We start from the raw sequence: 15497 nt of genomic DNA, 5'->3' as shown, positions 1-15497 counted from the left end.
AGAATGGACCGTCACCGACGGCTTCCGTCCGCTCCTGCAGCCCAGGCGGCGCAGGGGTCCTACCCACCTGCCGCAGGCGTCCGGGCAGGCGTGTGCGTCCCGGTGAGGACCACGCTCCCTCCGCAGGGGCCGACCCGCGGGCTCGCTCGTTCCCTCCGCAAACGCGCCGGGTGTGCACGTGCCGTCACGGCCTCCCGCGCGCGGTGCCCGGAGAGCGCGCCGCGAGGTGCCATTTCTCCGGTTCCTTTACGTCTCTTACGTAGCCCGGGAATTCAGGGCGGGAACACAGCCGCATCCAGTGGGGGCAGGAAGGACACTAAGGAGCCGCCAGCTCCGAGGTGGCCGGGGGACCCCGCGCGCCAGGGGCGGACCAGCCGGGCGCACCCGCGCGGCCACCTCTCGGCGCGGCCGGGCGCAGGCGGACCTCGGCGAGCCTCCTCTCGCAGTCCTATTACGCAACAACTTCGCATCCGTCATCTTCGCCCTAATTGTGCAGGGGGCGGTGTTTGCGCGCTCGCTCCCCGCTCCGGGCCGTGGCGCTCCCGGGGAGACGCGCGGGGCATTGTAGTCGCCGCCCACGCAGCGCCGCGGGGCTCCAGCCGGCGGCCCGGCTTCTCCCCGCACCCCCGCCCCGAGCGCCGGCGGCTCGCCAGCGCCCCCCCCCGCTCACCCCCCCGGAGGAGCAGGACGGGTCCCCCGCGAGGGTGCGGGAGGGGCCGGCGGAGGTCCGTGCCACGCCCGGGTCGCCGCAGCCCGCGGCCCTCGGTCGGCAACAGGTCGCCCCGCCGCTGCGTGCTCGGGAGACAAAAAGCGCCTGCGAGCGAGCGCGGACCGCGGGGCTCCCGGAGGCTCCGCGGCGCCGGAGGGCGACGGCGGCGGTGGGAGAGCGGGACGGCCAGGGTGCCGCGGGGGGGCCTCGGTCCCGTCCCCGACTCGCCCCGGTGGGGGCCCTGGCGCCGGCCGCGGCGCAGCCTAGCGCGGGGCGCGGATCCTCGCGGCGCTCGGGCGGCGGCGCTGGCCGGGATCGCGGAGGGACGCGGGCGGCCGGCGGCGCAGCGGGGAGGTGGCGGCGGGGGGCGGGCGCGGGCGGGGGCGCGGGGGGCGGGCGCGGGGGGCGGGGCCGGGGCGGGGTCGCGGAGAGCCCGCCCCCGCCGGCCGCGGCCATTGGCGACGGGCCGGGGGCGGGTGCGGGCGCGGCGATTGGGGCCGCGGCCGCCCGTCACGGCGAGGCTGGCGGGCGGCGACGTAGCGCGGCGCTCGGAACTGACCTACTAACACACATCTCCGGCGCGGCCTCGGCGCCCGCGGACCCGGCGCGCCGCCCGCCTCCCGCGCCGCGCCCTCGCCGCCGCCCGCCGCCCCGGAGGCCCGGCCCGAGCCCTGCGCGCCCCGCGCCCGCCGCCCGCGCGCTCTCCCCGCCGCGCCCTCGCCGGCCCGGGAGCAGGAACACGGTAAGCGCCCGCCCACCGCCGCCCGGCCCGGCGCCCCGCTCCCCGCCCGCTGCCGGGGCGCGCGGCCGGCGGGCGCGGGGCGCGGGGCGCGGGCCGGGCTGCGCGCGGGGCCGGCCGGCGGCGGCGAGTGTGCGCGGGGCGTTCGTTACATAAACTTTCGCTGCCCTGGCGGGGGGGGGACTCGCCACCTTAAGGCGGCCGCCTCGGCTGCAGCGCCCTCGCGCCGGCCCGCAGTCGGGCTGGCTCGCGCTCCCCCCGCCGCGGTTGCATAATGTCTCCCGATCCCGGGAAAATTGATGTTTTGGTGGAGGAGAGCGCCGGGGAGGCTGAGCCGCCTCGGGCGGGAAGGGCAGCGCTGCCTCCTTTCCCGTCCCTCCGGCGGGGCCGGCGGCGGGGGCGGCGGGGGAGCGGGGCTGAGTGGAGGGACTCGTCCCGGTCTTCTTGTGGAGAAGGCGCGTCCGCGGCAGCGTGAACCGTGACGGCACTCCGAGGATGCGTGCCCGCGTCTGCTCGTGTCGGGGCTGTGTCTGCACCGCCGTCTCCCACCCTGTCTGTCGTCAGCGCGCGCTACCGGCGCCCGGGAAGGTTGTGGGATGTGTCCTTGCGCGGATTGCATAATCTGTCCACCGCGAGACCCTGGCCGGGCTCCGGGCAGATGTGGGAATGTGCGCGGACGTGCGCAGTGATTTGGAAACGTTAGCGCGGCGCAGGGTGTTAGGTCGTTATTTACACCCACACTACGACCCCAGGAAAAGACGTATTTCTCAACACTCCTACACGACACGAAGAATTCCCCGGGTTGCGTTCCGATCTTGGATACTCCCGGGTTCGCCCCTTAGGTGTCCTGAGCTCTTATTTTTAAATCTGGGACGAACCATTGTGGCGTTTACCTCCCTACCTTCTTGATTTTCACGCATTCCGTTCCATCAGCCCTTTTTCTCACCTTATTGTCATGCTTTTTCAGACACAAGACAGATCACATAATAGTTTCCTGGAAATGTTGCATTATGTAACTGCCGAATTTGCTGGCAGTCAGCATAGGAAACGGGAGCTAATTACGTGATTTTATATTCTTGCTACAAAGAAAGTAGGACAATCTCAGCCTTTAAAATGTCACTGTAACAGTTTTCTTTTTCTTTCTTTCTTTCTTTTTTTTTAAAGGATATTTTAAACAGGAAAGTAGACAACCGGGTAAAGCCCTGAGTTAGCTCACGCTGCCGAATGTGTGTCTTTTGCCCTAAATGAAATGTGCGTTCTTCTAAATTTAGTCCTATCGCATTTTAACCATTGTGGCCTCGCAGCGCTATTTCTGGTGTTTTCTCCACGGCTGTGCGCAGATACAAGTTCAAGGCCATTTGCCGTAGTTCTAACTCCACGCCTTCGGAGACCTTTGATAAGATTGTATTTTTAGGAAGGCATTTCGCAGAGCCGGGTGATTTGCTGGATGCTGACTCCCATTTGTCTTTATAAAGGACACTTTAGGGAAGTGTTGTGTTCCCTGAGAACAGCAGGGGATGGCCAAGTGTCATCTTCTGGTCCTGGCTTTTGTAAATAACAACAGGGAATGAGGTCACAAGTATTTATTTCACATCGTGTGTATTTTTTTTTTCTCCAGGCTAGATATGATTTATGGGAAACAGATATAGGTTAGTGGATTGCATTTTTGTGTAGATACCCTAGTTTTATTCCTGTGAGTATATATGGACATCTAATATACCGAGATTTTGAATTTCCTCCGGCACTCAGGTCGTGTGATTAGGTGTGAATATGTGTATATGATGGTGTGTATATGTCAGAATTTTTTCCCCTGACTTAACATTTAAATAACTACAGAACAGGGTTTGGGTTTTTTTTGGGGGGGGGGCGTATTATAGACATTCATCACTAGAACAAATTATATTACCCCCAAATAATTGCAGCTGCTTTCCAACAAGCTAATATTGCTCCAGGCCTCCCGGTGTCAGACCCCGACCTACTTTGGAGCTTGGGCAGGGAGCCCCGGGCCTTCTGGGGAACACGTAGCGCCACCTTCTGATCGCGACCTCCAGGGGCGCGCCCCTCCCGCCTGCGGGCCCTGGGGGGACGGAGGCAGAGGGCCGGGAAGTGGGGGCGGCGCGTGGGGGCCCAGGGTCGGGACCCGGGAGCGCCCTGGGCGGCTCTTGGGCCGGAGCCGCACGGCGGCCTGCGCGCCTCCTCGCCCCCTCCCCACATTCCTTTGTTCTGGCGAGGGGGTCCTGGCAGCGCCGAGGCCCCGCTGCGCCGCCCACCCGGCGGGGGCGGGTCCCGGTGAGGCGCCGCGCTGGGGGCGCGGAGGGACCTGGGCCGGGGAGCGCGGGCGCGCTCGGGGTTGCCCGGCCGCGGGAGGGGAGAGGAGCGGGCGGGGAGGGCGCGGAGGGCCGGGAGGGGAGCTGGGGAGGAGCGAGAGGCGCCCGGGGCGAGGCGCAAGGAGAGGGCGGCCGGGCTGCTGGGCGGCTCGAGCGGCCTGCCTCCTGCCTTTTGCCCGGTGAGCCTGCGGCACCGCGGACACCTTTGTTCCTGGAGCCCGCATTGTGTTTCCGAGCCGAGCGCTTCTCGTGAAGTGAGGGACCCAGACGCCTCCAAATGTCAGCAGACCGCGGACCCCGGGGGTGGGGGCGCTCCAGCCCTGGTGGTGGTGGTGGAAAGGAGCACCTGGGCTTGACTGTGGCCGCAGTGGAGTGGATGTATTTTTTGAACCTTCACTTAGTGTGGTCGAAGGCTAGAGTAGAAAGAACTTGAATCCCCGAGTTCAAAATAAAACAAAAATCACAGCGCCCACGCAGACGCCGCTGTCCTGCCGTCAGACCCCAGCGCTTTCATGCCTGCGCCGAGACTTGAGAGCCCGGGGCAGCCGGTGTGCGGGGGTCGGGGCCATCACAGGTGTTCTCCCGCAGCCTGCTTTGCTGACAGGTTGGTTTCTGTGCGATCACATCCTAAGTCCGCGCCCCTAAACCAGTTCCTCTCTCGAGGAAGCCAGCGACCAGCTCGCCAGAGCGCTGAGAGCTGAGGCCCAGAGCAGCTGGGCCCTCGGCCTGGCCTGTGATTTTGGGAGCAGCTGTGATCCGCACTGGTGTCCATGGTGAACTGAAGGAGTGCGACCTGTCCAGCTGGGCAGTGGTGAGGAGCTCAGCAAACCACTCCCATACAATTTACCAGCAAACAGACTGGTTTGTTGTTGTTTTAAAAAAAGTATTCACGTTCATTTTTCACTGCCGAAATCCCTGTCCAGTAACAGTAAGGACTGGAATTGGAGTTAAGCCTGTAGTTAAAGATCCTTCTTGGGATACATTTTTTTTGTAACAATGATTACTTTTTTCCTTCTCTTAAAACTGTGCCATTGTGTTCAGCGGTAACTTAAGTTGGAAGTGAATCCTTGACGGTGTTGCCAGCCTCTCCGGTCCCCGGGCTGATGTTGGGGATGTGCTGGTAGGGACACGGAGGCCAGCGCTGTGGCAGGAACGATGAGACAAGTGCCACAGCGCCCCGGCTTTTCCCAGTTCCTCACGACGGCTTTCCGTGGCCTGATGATCCACCTCTCCACGCTTCTGTGGCCCCGGACCAGCCGAGGCTGCTTAAACCCCACAGATGAGCCCTCTGGGAAGGGATGTGTGCAGGCTGCGTGGTTGACCGCCGGGCCGTGCTCCGTGAAACTGCTGACGGTTGGCCCTTTTGATGAGCACACGAGATTTCATCTGCTTGAGTCTTCTACCTGCGGCGTGGGGCAGGGCTTCCCTAAGAATCGCGAGAGGCTCAAACGCCCTGGCACGCCAGCCTCGTCGCCGTGATGCCGCCCGTTCTTCCGAGAGGAAGAGCTGGTCCTTTCCAGCCCCTTAGCCTGCGTGTGCCTGGTGCTGGGTTGCGTTCCGTCACCATCCCCATTTTATAGGAGAGGGAGTGGAGGCATGGAGAGATGGATGAGCAGCCCAGACCAGCAGCCTGAAAACGGGAACGGGGGGTGGGGTGGGCTGTGCTAGAAACCCCCCATCTCTCTCCCTCCCCAGAGTGTGATGCTAGCTCACCGCAGTCTTCGCAACAGTTTCCTTTTCTGTGTTAAAGGCTTATCTTTGCGAAGCCCAATTATAACATCAGTGTGATGCAACAACCTGAAAATTAAAAAGCCTTTGTTAGAGCGCTTTCCCGCGTTGAGCAACTGCCTGACTCACCCACGGAGTGGATATTTCTAGTTGACCTTGCCTTGGTCGGCCGTCAGCTCCACGAAGGGAATGTGATTGCCGCATGGAATGGAAAAGGTGCAGTCATGTTGCCTCGGCTTTATTTTTACCCGGGCTAAAATCACACATACTTCATTATTTCCATTGTAATCCAGATGGTACTGATGCTGTGAGGAGTTGTTTATTTTTGATTTGTATTGAGGGAATGAGAGCACACTCGGGATTCGATTCAAAATATGACAGAAACAATGCAATTGAAGCTCCTTTAATATGCATTTCTGGGTTTTGTGAGGTGTGCCAGTATTTCACAGCATCAACACATTGTCTGATATCCTGTTATTTTCCTAAATTGTATTTGAGTTGATTTTTATCCAGATCAGACTCATTGAGAATGTCGAAAGACGTTGACCTTTGATCACAGACATTACATAAGAGTTTTTCGGTTTCAAAATGAATTTGTATTACCACTGCCCCCAATTACCTCTCAAATTTCTTTGCAAATAACTTTCCTGTAGTTAAAAAAAAACTGTTTAAAAAAATACCATTTCTCATATGGTTTTAATTAGAGAGCTTAAGGTTGTTTTTATGATAAGGAAGTTAGCAGGGATTTTCTAGATGCCATTCATAATAATACGTGCTTTGAGGACTCAATTTCATTGGAGCCAGAATGATCTTTGTATTATAAACCTTTAGTTATCAGAATATGATGTCTTTTTTTTTTAAAGATTTTATTTATTTATTTGACAGAGAGAAATCACAAGAGAGACAGGCAGAGAGAGAGAGGAGGAAACAGGCTCTCCGCTGAGCAGAGAGCCCGATGTGGGACTCGATCCCAGGACCCTGAGATCATGACCTGAGCTGAAGGCAGCAGCCTAACCCACTGAACCACCCAGGCGCCCAGAATATGGTGTCTTTTATCAATTAACTCTCCGAGGATCTCAACTGGCAGTTCAATAGTCTTCAAGTAAACATGGAAACATTTTTTTAAAAATCCATCCTATTCATAAGGCACATAGTGAAGTGAATGACATTGTGTGATCATCTGCTCAAGGGGGCAAGAAAGTGAAATTAGAAAGAAGAGATCAAGAAGTCAAGCTGAGGAGAACTGGAGTGGTTCTTCAGTGAACTTACAAGCATTCAAGAACTTTCCCTGCACCTACACCATTCCTGCCGCCGTCCGTGGGTTGCACGGGCTCTGCTGGTGCAAACCAGTCCAGAATTTCTTGTAACAGGGTGACTTTGTGCTTTTTGGCGCCCCTTAGGGTTTCAGGTTCGATGTCAGACTGATACATTGATATTTGGAAGTAGCGAGGAAACTAGTGGTCCCCACTTTGAAGTGACTGCGGCTTTTTAAAATGCCTTACGATTCCTCTCCCTTCTCCCCCTGGTCTCCCTCCCCGTTGCTCTCCCTCTTCAGGAGGGTGTGTTTCGGTCTGTCCTTCTCCAGCCGTCCCGTTGTTCGTAGGTGTTAGCATCTGTGCGCTTCCTGCAGCGTCTTCCGAAAATTTCCGCCGTGCGCCGTAGGTCACAAACACCGGCTCTCTTGTAGAAGAGCGCTGAGCGATACTGTTTCATATTTCAGTCCCTTAAGTTGTATCAGCTATCCCAAATGCAGTCTTGTCATATTTGTTAAGATCGAGTCTAATTTTTAAGTGGTCCTTTGTTGAGGACGAGAGAGCAAGACACTTGAAGTATTTTCACGAGCATAAACTCGATCAGATTTTGACACATTTGTATACAAACGCGCCCAAGGAGAAAAAGTAGGTTAGTTTGTTGCTATGGTAGGACAGATTCTGGCAAAGCAGGAGAGTCCCTGTACGTGTGTGTTTCTGTCTGTACCAGTACACTTTCCTCTCTAACATTAGGGTTGAAGTCTGTGTTCCGGGAGACAATTATATTCTTCAACGGAAGGTACTTCATTGGCTGTTAGAGAGGTTTAACGTGGTTTTATTTATTTAAAAAGTCTCTGGGGCACCTGCTGGCTCAGTCGGTAGAGGGTGCGACTCCTGATCTTGGGGTCATGAGTTCCAGCCACATGTTGGGCATAGACATTACTTTAAAAAATAAAAGCCTTTAATTGTTCAGCCTGATTAGAAAATCCCCCTGCGACTTCAGTGCTCCGAGTGTTTCAGTTCCCCAGCCCCCTTGACCGCACATGCGTGCTTCTTCCCTGTTGGGCTCTGCGTTTCCGTCCTGATGTCGTTCTGATCCGTGAACAGAGTAAAGCGTTTTGCTGAGACGGTCGTGTCCTCGGTGGTTCACCTACTGCAAGAAGCCTAGTTGACATTTTGCTCGTTTTAATAGTTTAAAGAGCTTTGAATTGATTAACTTTATTTTTCACCGAAATGACACCTATCGCAAAGACAAGCGGCTGTCTGCTCAGTGCAGCGAGCGTTTACCGTGAAGGTACAATGGTTTGTTTTCTTTAATGGCATCTACACTGTGCTCCGAGGGAGTGAGTGGCACGTCGGAGGGTAGGGGCCGAGCGTTCTATCAGAAACTATTCCCAAAACATGGAGCACATCGAATCGCATCTCGTCTTGTGTAGACGGCATTTTTAAATCAAAGTATGGAACACAGGCTGTTGCAAGCCGACTTCCGCTGGCTCTTCCGAGAGGGGCGCTGTGGCCGGGACGGGGTGGGCACAGGTCTGTCTCCGGAAGCAGACGTGACCCGTCCCTCCTTGAGGAAGAATTAGGTGGAGGCTTCACGTGAACTTTTGTTCTTTTTTTAGACTTTTTTAAACCAAATTTTAAACTTAAAGGTCACGTCGAGGTCTTCTGCCTTGAATACACATCACAACTCAGTGTTTACAAACCCGGGTCCCATCTGTGGAAATCACAGAACGTTCCGTGCTGTGGGAAAGCACGGCTTAGACGCAGCGCGCCCGCGCTGGGGACGGAAGACCCATCGGCTGGAATGCGGGGTCTTCCGTGCTTCAATTTCTCTTTTTATTCCTGTCCTGATGATGCAGCCTTGTCCCCTAGCAGGGCTGATGGGGCTGATCACCCGGGCATGCCAGCATCCCAGAAAGGGCACTAAGGGACAGTTGCTCAAGTAGGGAACTCGAAGGGGTGCCCACAGCCCCGCACGGCTGGTGGCCTGAAAGCATGATGCAGAGGCTTAAATCAACCCGAAGGGAGAACGCGGGGGTCTGGAATAAAGTCACGAGTGGAGTATAAGCACCAATGTGTCAGAAGGCCACGTGTAAGCCCCCTGAGGCCTTTCCTTTGAGTTCACTGTCAGGGGACACGACTGCATTCTAAGGCTTTTCTCTGCCCTTCCACGCTGTGTGATCTCTGGAAAGTCACTCAGGCTCTCTGTGTCTCAACCACCCACTGTCCCTCCACATTGAACATGTGAACATTTTGTTTTTGTACCCAAAGATCGTAGGCGACGGTGCCCCAGCTGTAGTTTTCCTCGTCCCCTATTGTAACGCGCAGGATTGCCAGGAGACTGCAATTTCGGCAGAGGCGAGCGCTTAGAATGTTCCTGCAATAGATTCTGTGCTCTGGGGACCTAAAGCAGCGGTCGGAGAGGCGGGAGGAGAGCTCCAGGCGGCACCTTTGTTGCCTAAGACAGTCGCTGCGGCATCTCGTGGTGCAGCCCTGCCGTGAAAGTGACGGCATCGGGGCGTGTTTTACTCAGAAACCAGAGCAGTCCGGAGAGGAACTGGGCGCGCACCCGAACCACCCCTGCGAGCGTGGAGAGGGCGCTGGCAGGAGCTGGGCCGGGATCTGGGCTGGAGTCAGCTCTGCTGCGTCGCCAGCTGGGGGGCGCGGGGCAAGTCACCGAACTTCTCGGAGCCGGTTGTTTTGAAAAGCATCATCGTGAGGCTGACGCACATAGGACAGGCCAGGCTCCCGGCACCTACCGGGCAGCAGGTGTTCAGTAATGGCACCTGTTGGGGTTGCTGCGTTGTTGCCACCACACCAAGAACAAGCAGCGGGGCTGGAAAGGATGTGCTGTGTGACCTGACCCCACACCGACGGCGCCCGTCGCGCGTGCCTCCCCGAGCGCTGGGTTCTCCAATCTGGCTCCTGCGGGAGACGAGGGGTTCCTGGACCCTCGAGTTTGGTTTTCCCTCCCTCTTTATGTGCCCCAGGCTGGCTCAGTGCCTGGTGTCCGGCACTCCGTATGCGTTGGATGAACCAGTCAATAAGAGAAGCTCTCCGTTAACAAGTAAAATGTCTTTTTTTAGAATACATGATAACATAGAATACATAATAATATTCGGTTAGAAAAACTATCAGAAAGTGTCTCTACAAAATTCTCTTAGATAAGGCAAATGAGCGCCTGCCAATCCAATGTCAGACACCTCTGTGTCCGGTTCGTTGCGAGAACACAAAGGCAGCCCGTTGCCCCGGAGAAAGTCTGCAGGCTACTTGGGGGACAAGCGGACCTGCGGGCTACTTGGGGGACAAGCGGACCTGCGGGCTACTTGGGGGACAAGCGGACCTGCGGGCTACTTGGGGGACAAGCGGACCTGCGGGCTAGTTGGGGACAAGCGGACCTGCGGGCTAGTTGGGGGACAAGCGGACCTGCGGGCTACTTGGGGACAAGCGGAAGGGCGCAGTGTGTGAAATCAGCACCTTCTCTGCGGTGTCTCACGTGCATGAGAAACTTTTTTCCGACACTGCAAGATTATTTGATAAAAAAATGTTACAGAAGATCCTTTTAAGATAGTAGGTGGTGATTTGCCAGTGAGTCCGAAAGACAATATTTGCAGGTGAGGGAAGACGTCAGATTCTAGTACATGTAGTAAAGTTCACATGGGAAGAAAATCGAAAAGAAAGGAGACTTCCTATAGGTTTTGAACGCACCAAGAAAGTTCTAGAGATGACAGAGTGGACATGGAGTGCTTAGATGGCGAGAAGACAGGGCTCAAAGAGATGCTAGGACTAGGGGGATACTTTTGTTGGATGGGGTAGGGCAGTCTGGTGAGGGCTGCCTGCCCCACTCTGCCAGACTCCTGGCACATGGCAGCCTTTGGACCGGGAGGCTGAAAAGTCTCCACCCCCTGGTAGATTTGAAATGCTAAAAATGGGTAAGAAATGATGAAATAAGGAAAAGTTTAGGAAGAGTAACTAAGGCAGGATGGTGGGGCATTTCAAAAGTGTAAGTGGGGAGCTCCCTGGGGAAGGCAACCATAAAAGGAATGTGACTTTTTTTAAAAAGGAGGGGATGCATTTTAAAAAGCGTCTCCGGTGGAAAATGTATCCAGAGTGAGTGTTCAAGTTGCTATATGATGCTTAGAAAAACAGTAGTGCCCGAGGAGCTGCTGGAGGTTTGAAGGGAACGCCGGAAACGGTCAGCGCCGCTGTCCCCGCTGCTGGAGGCTTGACTCTTGGCCTCAACCCTCCGTTGACTTTAGTGGTGGGGACTTGACGGGGCTGGAGAACAGAAATCTATACACGCAGGCAAGAGTCCACTGTGTAGAGGAAAGATGGGTTTTGGTGTCAGAAGACGAAACCTGAGTGGGAATGTGGAGAGCAGTGTTGTACCAAGTGATAACGAGAAGATTCCTTTTCACACTGCCTCTGCCTGCTGTGTGGACTCATTGCCTTCACATCGTGTCATCAAAAACAAACAGAAACTTGGTATTACTAATCATGGGTTTCGCTAAGTCGCAACTGTTTCCACGTTGGCTCAGCCTGACGGACAAAACTGTGGCATTAAACCTTAGTCTTTATGATCCTGAAATCATTACATCATTTCTTCTGTTCCTTCTGGAAAAAGCGCAAGAAGCTGGCAGGCTTTTCCACCTGATAAAATTAAACTTTACTTCATTAGTCATTACAAAACTATGCACAAGAAAGGGAGAGTGATGTAAAACAAAAACATTAAATCTTTTTAATGTGGCAGGAGAGAGTGCCGTATGCAGATTGCACTGAGTGAACGGTGGTCTCCGTTATGAGAGTAACGCCTATTGGGAGAGCGGGCCGAGAAGCCTGTCGAGAAGCACAGTGGGAGCCCAAAAGCACCATAAAAAGATTGTTACTGGAATCTAATATGGGTTTATTACCTCATGTCAAGCCAAACTCAGATTATAAATATCTCATCAGTGGAAAAGGAAGCTAGCTGATGGTTCTATTTTTGAGGGTTTTTGTTTTTTTTTTATATTTTGTTTGAAACTAATTAGTAAAATGGAAAGAAATTCTTTCCATAATTACATTCTCCGGGTTTAAAATAATTTTAAGTCTCAAGAATGCACTATACTTAAAAAAAAGAGAAAAAGGTCCCTTTGAAGAGTAACTGTTTATTCTAGTCCCAAACTGTTGCCTCAATGAAATGTACTGGGACAGACTTTGCAGGACCAAAACAGGCACCTGGCCTGCTTCAGCCTTAAGTGGACGTTTGATAAATCAGTGTGGACGAGCCAGAAAAAAGAAGGAACGGATCTGACGTCATAGCAGAGATGCATCACGAGATCTGGTGCTGGGGAGGCGCTGGGGCAGGGGCGTTCGGGCCTCCTGGGATGGTGCAGTCCCGGCGTGGCGGGCAGGTGTGCGTCCGCGTTGGAGTCGTAGCAGAACCACCACGACTCCGCCGTCTTGTGGCTTTTGTTCTCATTTTTGTGAAGACACAGATTTTGCTCTGGGGTGTACTTTATTCCGTGTAGTTGCAGAATTTGTGTTCGGGCACGTGCGTTTACCTGGGAAAGTTCTCTTGGGGGGGTGAGTGTGTTCGCCCTGGGGTGATGGAAGGGCAGCTAAAGCTACTCAGAAGCACCACGAGGTGCAGCCGCCGTTTAAGACTGAACCGACCAGAGGCGATCCGTCCTTTCCTTCCTGGGATATCTGGTCCCCGCCTGGCCCCCACCCCGCACACACACGTTTCTGCTCCTAAAACAGCTTCCTGGGTTTCTCCCCAGCCTCGTGTGTTTTTGCTCCCACCGCCGTGGGCCACGCGGCGCTCTGCTGAGAGGTCTCGCTGGGGACTTGTCCTCTGCCGTGTCCAGCCCAGGCCCTGGGGCCCCATCTCCTTCCCCAGATGGCAGCCTCCTCGAGGGGAAGCGCTGTGTCGTGTTCGGACCTGTACACTGACGTGCTGAGTGCAGCTCCTCGTGCGCACCTGGCGGGACATATTTGCCGGTGGGTGACGTTCTTTTCCTGTGTTGCAGGGTCCTAGGAGGAAGGCGCCTGCTCCGCTGGGGAAGACGCGCCGGCGAGATTTGTTCGACTGCAGAGGGGGAGAGAGAACGTTGATGGCTGGTGTACGCGGCTTTTAAAGCGCTTGTGAATCCTGGGGAAGGGGATCGGTCTGATTCTGATGCAGCTGAGGAAAATGCAGACCATCAAGAAGGAGCAGGCGTCCCTGGACGCGGGCAACGGCGTGGACAAGATGGTGCTGAACGTGGCCTTGACCGAGGTCTCAGAAGACTTGACGGCGGGCGAAGAGCTGCTGCTGAGCGAAGGCAGCGTGGGCAAGAGCAAGTCTTCTGCCTGCCGGAGGAAGCGGGAGTTCATTCCCGACGAGAAGAAGGACGCCATGTACTGGGAAAAGAGGCGGAAAAACAACGAAGCCGCCAAGAGGTCCCGGGAGAAGCGCCGGCTGAATGACCTGGTCCTAGAGAACAAACTGATCGCCCTGGGAGAGGAAAACGCGACTTTGAAAGCTGAGCTGCTGTCCCTAAAATTAAAGTTTGGTTTAATTAGCTCCGCAGCCTATGCCCAGGAGATCCAGAAACTCAGTCACTCCACCGCCGTGTACTTCCAGGACTACCCCGCGCCCAAGCCCAGCGCCAGCCCCTTCGTGGACGAGCAGGAGCCATCGGTGGTGAGCGGCTGCATCTCCGTCATCAAGCACTCCCCGCAGGCCTCCCTGTCCGACGTCTCCGACGTGTCCTCGCTGGAGCACTCGCAGGACGGTGCCGCACGGGGCGGCTGCGGGAGCCCCGACGGCAAGTTCCAGGCCATCAAGCAAGAGCCGGTGGAGCTGGAGACCTATGCACGGGAGCCCGGCGAGGAGCGGGGTGCCTTCCGGGCCTCTGTGTATCAGAGCCTCATGGGGACCGCGTTCCCGGGCTTCTCCCACTCGCCCCCTCTGCTGCAGGTCGTCCGGTCCTCCAGCAACTCCCCCAGGACGTCTGAGACGGACGACGGCGCGGTGGGGAAGGCGTCCGACGGGGAGGACGAGCAGCAGGTGCCCAAGGGCCCCATCCACTCTCCCGTGGAGCTCCAGCGCGCCCACGGCACCGTGGTGAAGGTTCCGGAAGCGAACTCCTCCGCGCTGCCGCATAAGCTGCGCATTAAAGCCAAAGCCATGCAGATCAAAGTAGAAGGCTTCGATCAGGAGTTCGACGCCGCGCCCAAGCCGCCCTCGCCTGTCGACGGGGCGCCCAAGAGACATTTCGGACTGGAGAAGCACGCCGCCCCGAGTATGGTACACTCTGCCCTCACCCCTTTCTCCGTGCAGGTGACCAACATTCAAGATTGGTCTCTCAAATCGGAACACTGGCATCCAAAAGAACTGAACGGCAGAATGCAGAACAGCTTCCAGACTGGCGCAGCGGAGATGCAAGACAGTGGCTACAAAGTGTCTGACCCGGAGGGCTTGTTTCTGAAGCACGGGATAGCAAACTTGTCTGCAGAGGTGGTGTCACTCAAGAGACTCGTCGCCACACACCAGATCTCCGCTTCGGACTCTGGGTGAAGGACGACGGAAAAGCTCTGGCTGTTTACAAAGCCGTCATTTGCAATAGACGAGTACGTTTTGTGTTAGGCTGAATTTTCACTGGACTCGTGATGTCATTCCACTGTAATGTCCACACGCTGTCTGCCGGCTGTCTTTTCGTGCACAAATTATTACGGAGAGTAGATCGCGTTCTCACTCTGCCTGGTGTGTAGTCACATAGCCCACGCAAAGGCTGTATATACGGGACCTTATTTTTGTCGTTCTGCTATAAAGCGTGTTGGTTACCAGTTTCAATAAAGGATTGGTGACACACAGAACTTCTGCTCCATTGCACTTGATTTTACGGAAGAGAAAAAGCAATTTAAGTTCCAAAAGCGGTACTAAAATATTCCGTGTTTTACTCATTCGGGGGTTTATTCCCCTGCGTTCGGGAAGCCGAAATGTAAGCTCAGCACATGGTTTGGTTTTCTTCTAGTTTGGTCCGGACTTTAGGAAGTTTAGAAACATTCCAAAGAGAGGGCAAAAGAAGAACAATGACTTTTCTTGCATTCAAGGCTAATTTACTAAGTCACTCCCCTTTATCTATTGTGCTCTGAGCTGAAGTTTTCCATGTTTTTTGTTGTTGTTGTTGTTTTAAGTAGAAAAATCCAAGTGGTCCGGCACCACCCTCTCTGGGGCCGCCTCTTCTTTGAGTCTGACACATCCGTGTGGATAGTTGAGTCACTGACCCACTTTATTAATTAGAGGTTCTTTTGAAAGAGCGTCTGAAGACTAAGGATGAGGTCACTCTTGTGTTATTCTAAATCGTAACAGTTCTTGACTTCAACAATCTAGGGAATTAAGCGAGTGAAATTCCATTTTTATTTAGTTTCCGAAATTTCAGAGGACACACCAGCTATCCCATTCGGGCACGTATGGTCTGGGTGTACATGATACTTGTTACCTTCCGGTTCGCCACAGATGAACGTAAATAGTAGCTCACAATAGAAACGGTAGCGCAGAAGCCCAGAAGAAAGTGTCCGTCTACGCCCGCTGACGCTCCGACGGTCGCAGCCTCCAGAGCTGCCCATAGAAGCAGGTGTGGTGGGACGAAAGTCCGTTGCAGGGTGGACTGGTGTCCGGGCGGGGCGGGTGGACGCTGGTGCAGGACAGCCCTCTCTGAAGCTGCTGTCCTCTCGGATCCAGCACTGTCCACGCTGACCTCCTTCCTGTTCCGCAG

The 15497-nt window shown here is 55.3% G+C and overlaps 1 protein-coding gene across 1 annotated transcript; it reads left to right on the top strand.

Moving 5' to 3' along the window:
• Positions 1-1413: 1413 nt before the first annotated feature.
• NFIL3 (nuclear factor, interleukin 3 regulated) lies at positions 1414-14828 on the top strand. The gene is made up of 2 exons (XM_046023619.1): positions 1414-1451; positions 12765-14828. The coding sequence occupies exon 2, from the start codon at positions 12914-12916 to the stop codon at positions 14294-14296; it is 1383 nt and encodes a 460-aa protein (XP_045879575.1). The 5' UTR covers positions 1414-1451; positions 12765-12913; the 3' UTR covers positions 14297-14828.
• Positions 14829-15497: the final 669 nt, after the last annotated feature.

Source organism: Meles meles, chromosome 11 (assembly GCF_922984935.1).
Source record: "Meles meles chromosome 11, mMelMel3.1 paternal haplotype, whole genome shotgun sequence".
In the NCBI taxonomy this organism is placed as follows: Eukaryota; Metazoa; Chordata; class Mammalia; order Carnivora; family Mustelidae; genus Meles; species Meles meles.
The sequence above is the reverse complement of the archived record's forward strand: the minus strand, read 5'-3'. Positions and strand labels throughout refer to the sequence as shown.

Excerpts from the sequence above, each read along its gene's own strand:
- NFIL3 (XM_046023619.1), top strand. The coding sequence starts at position 12,914 with ATGCAGCTGAGGAAAATGCAGACCATCAAGAAGGAGCAGGCGTCCCTG.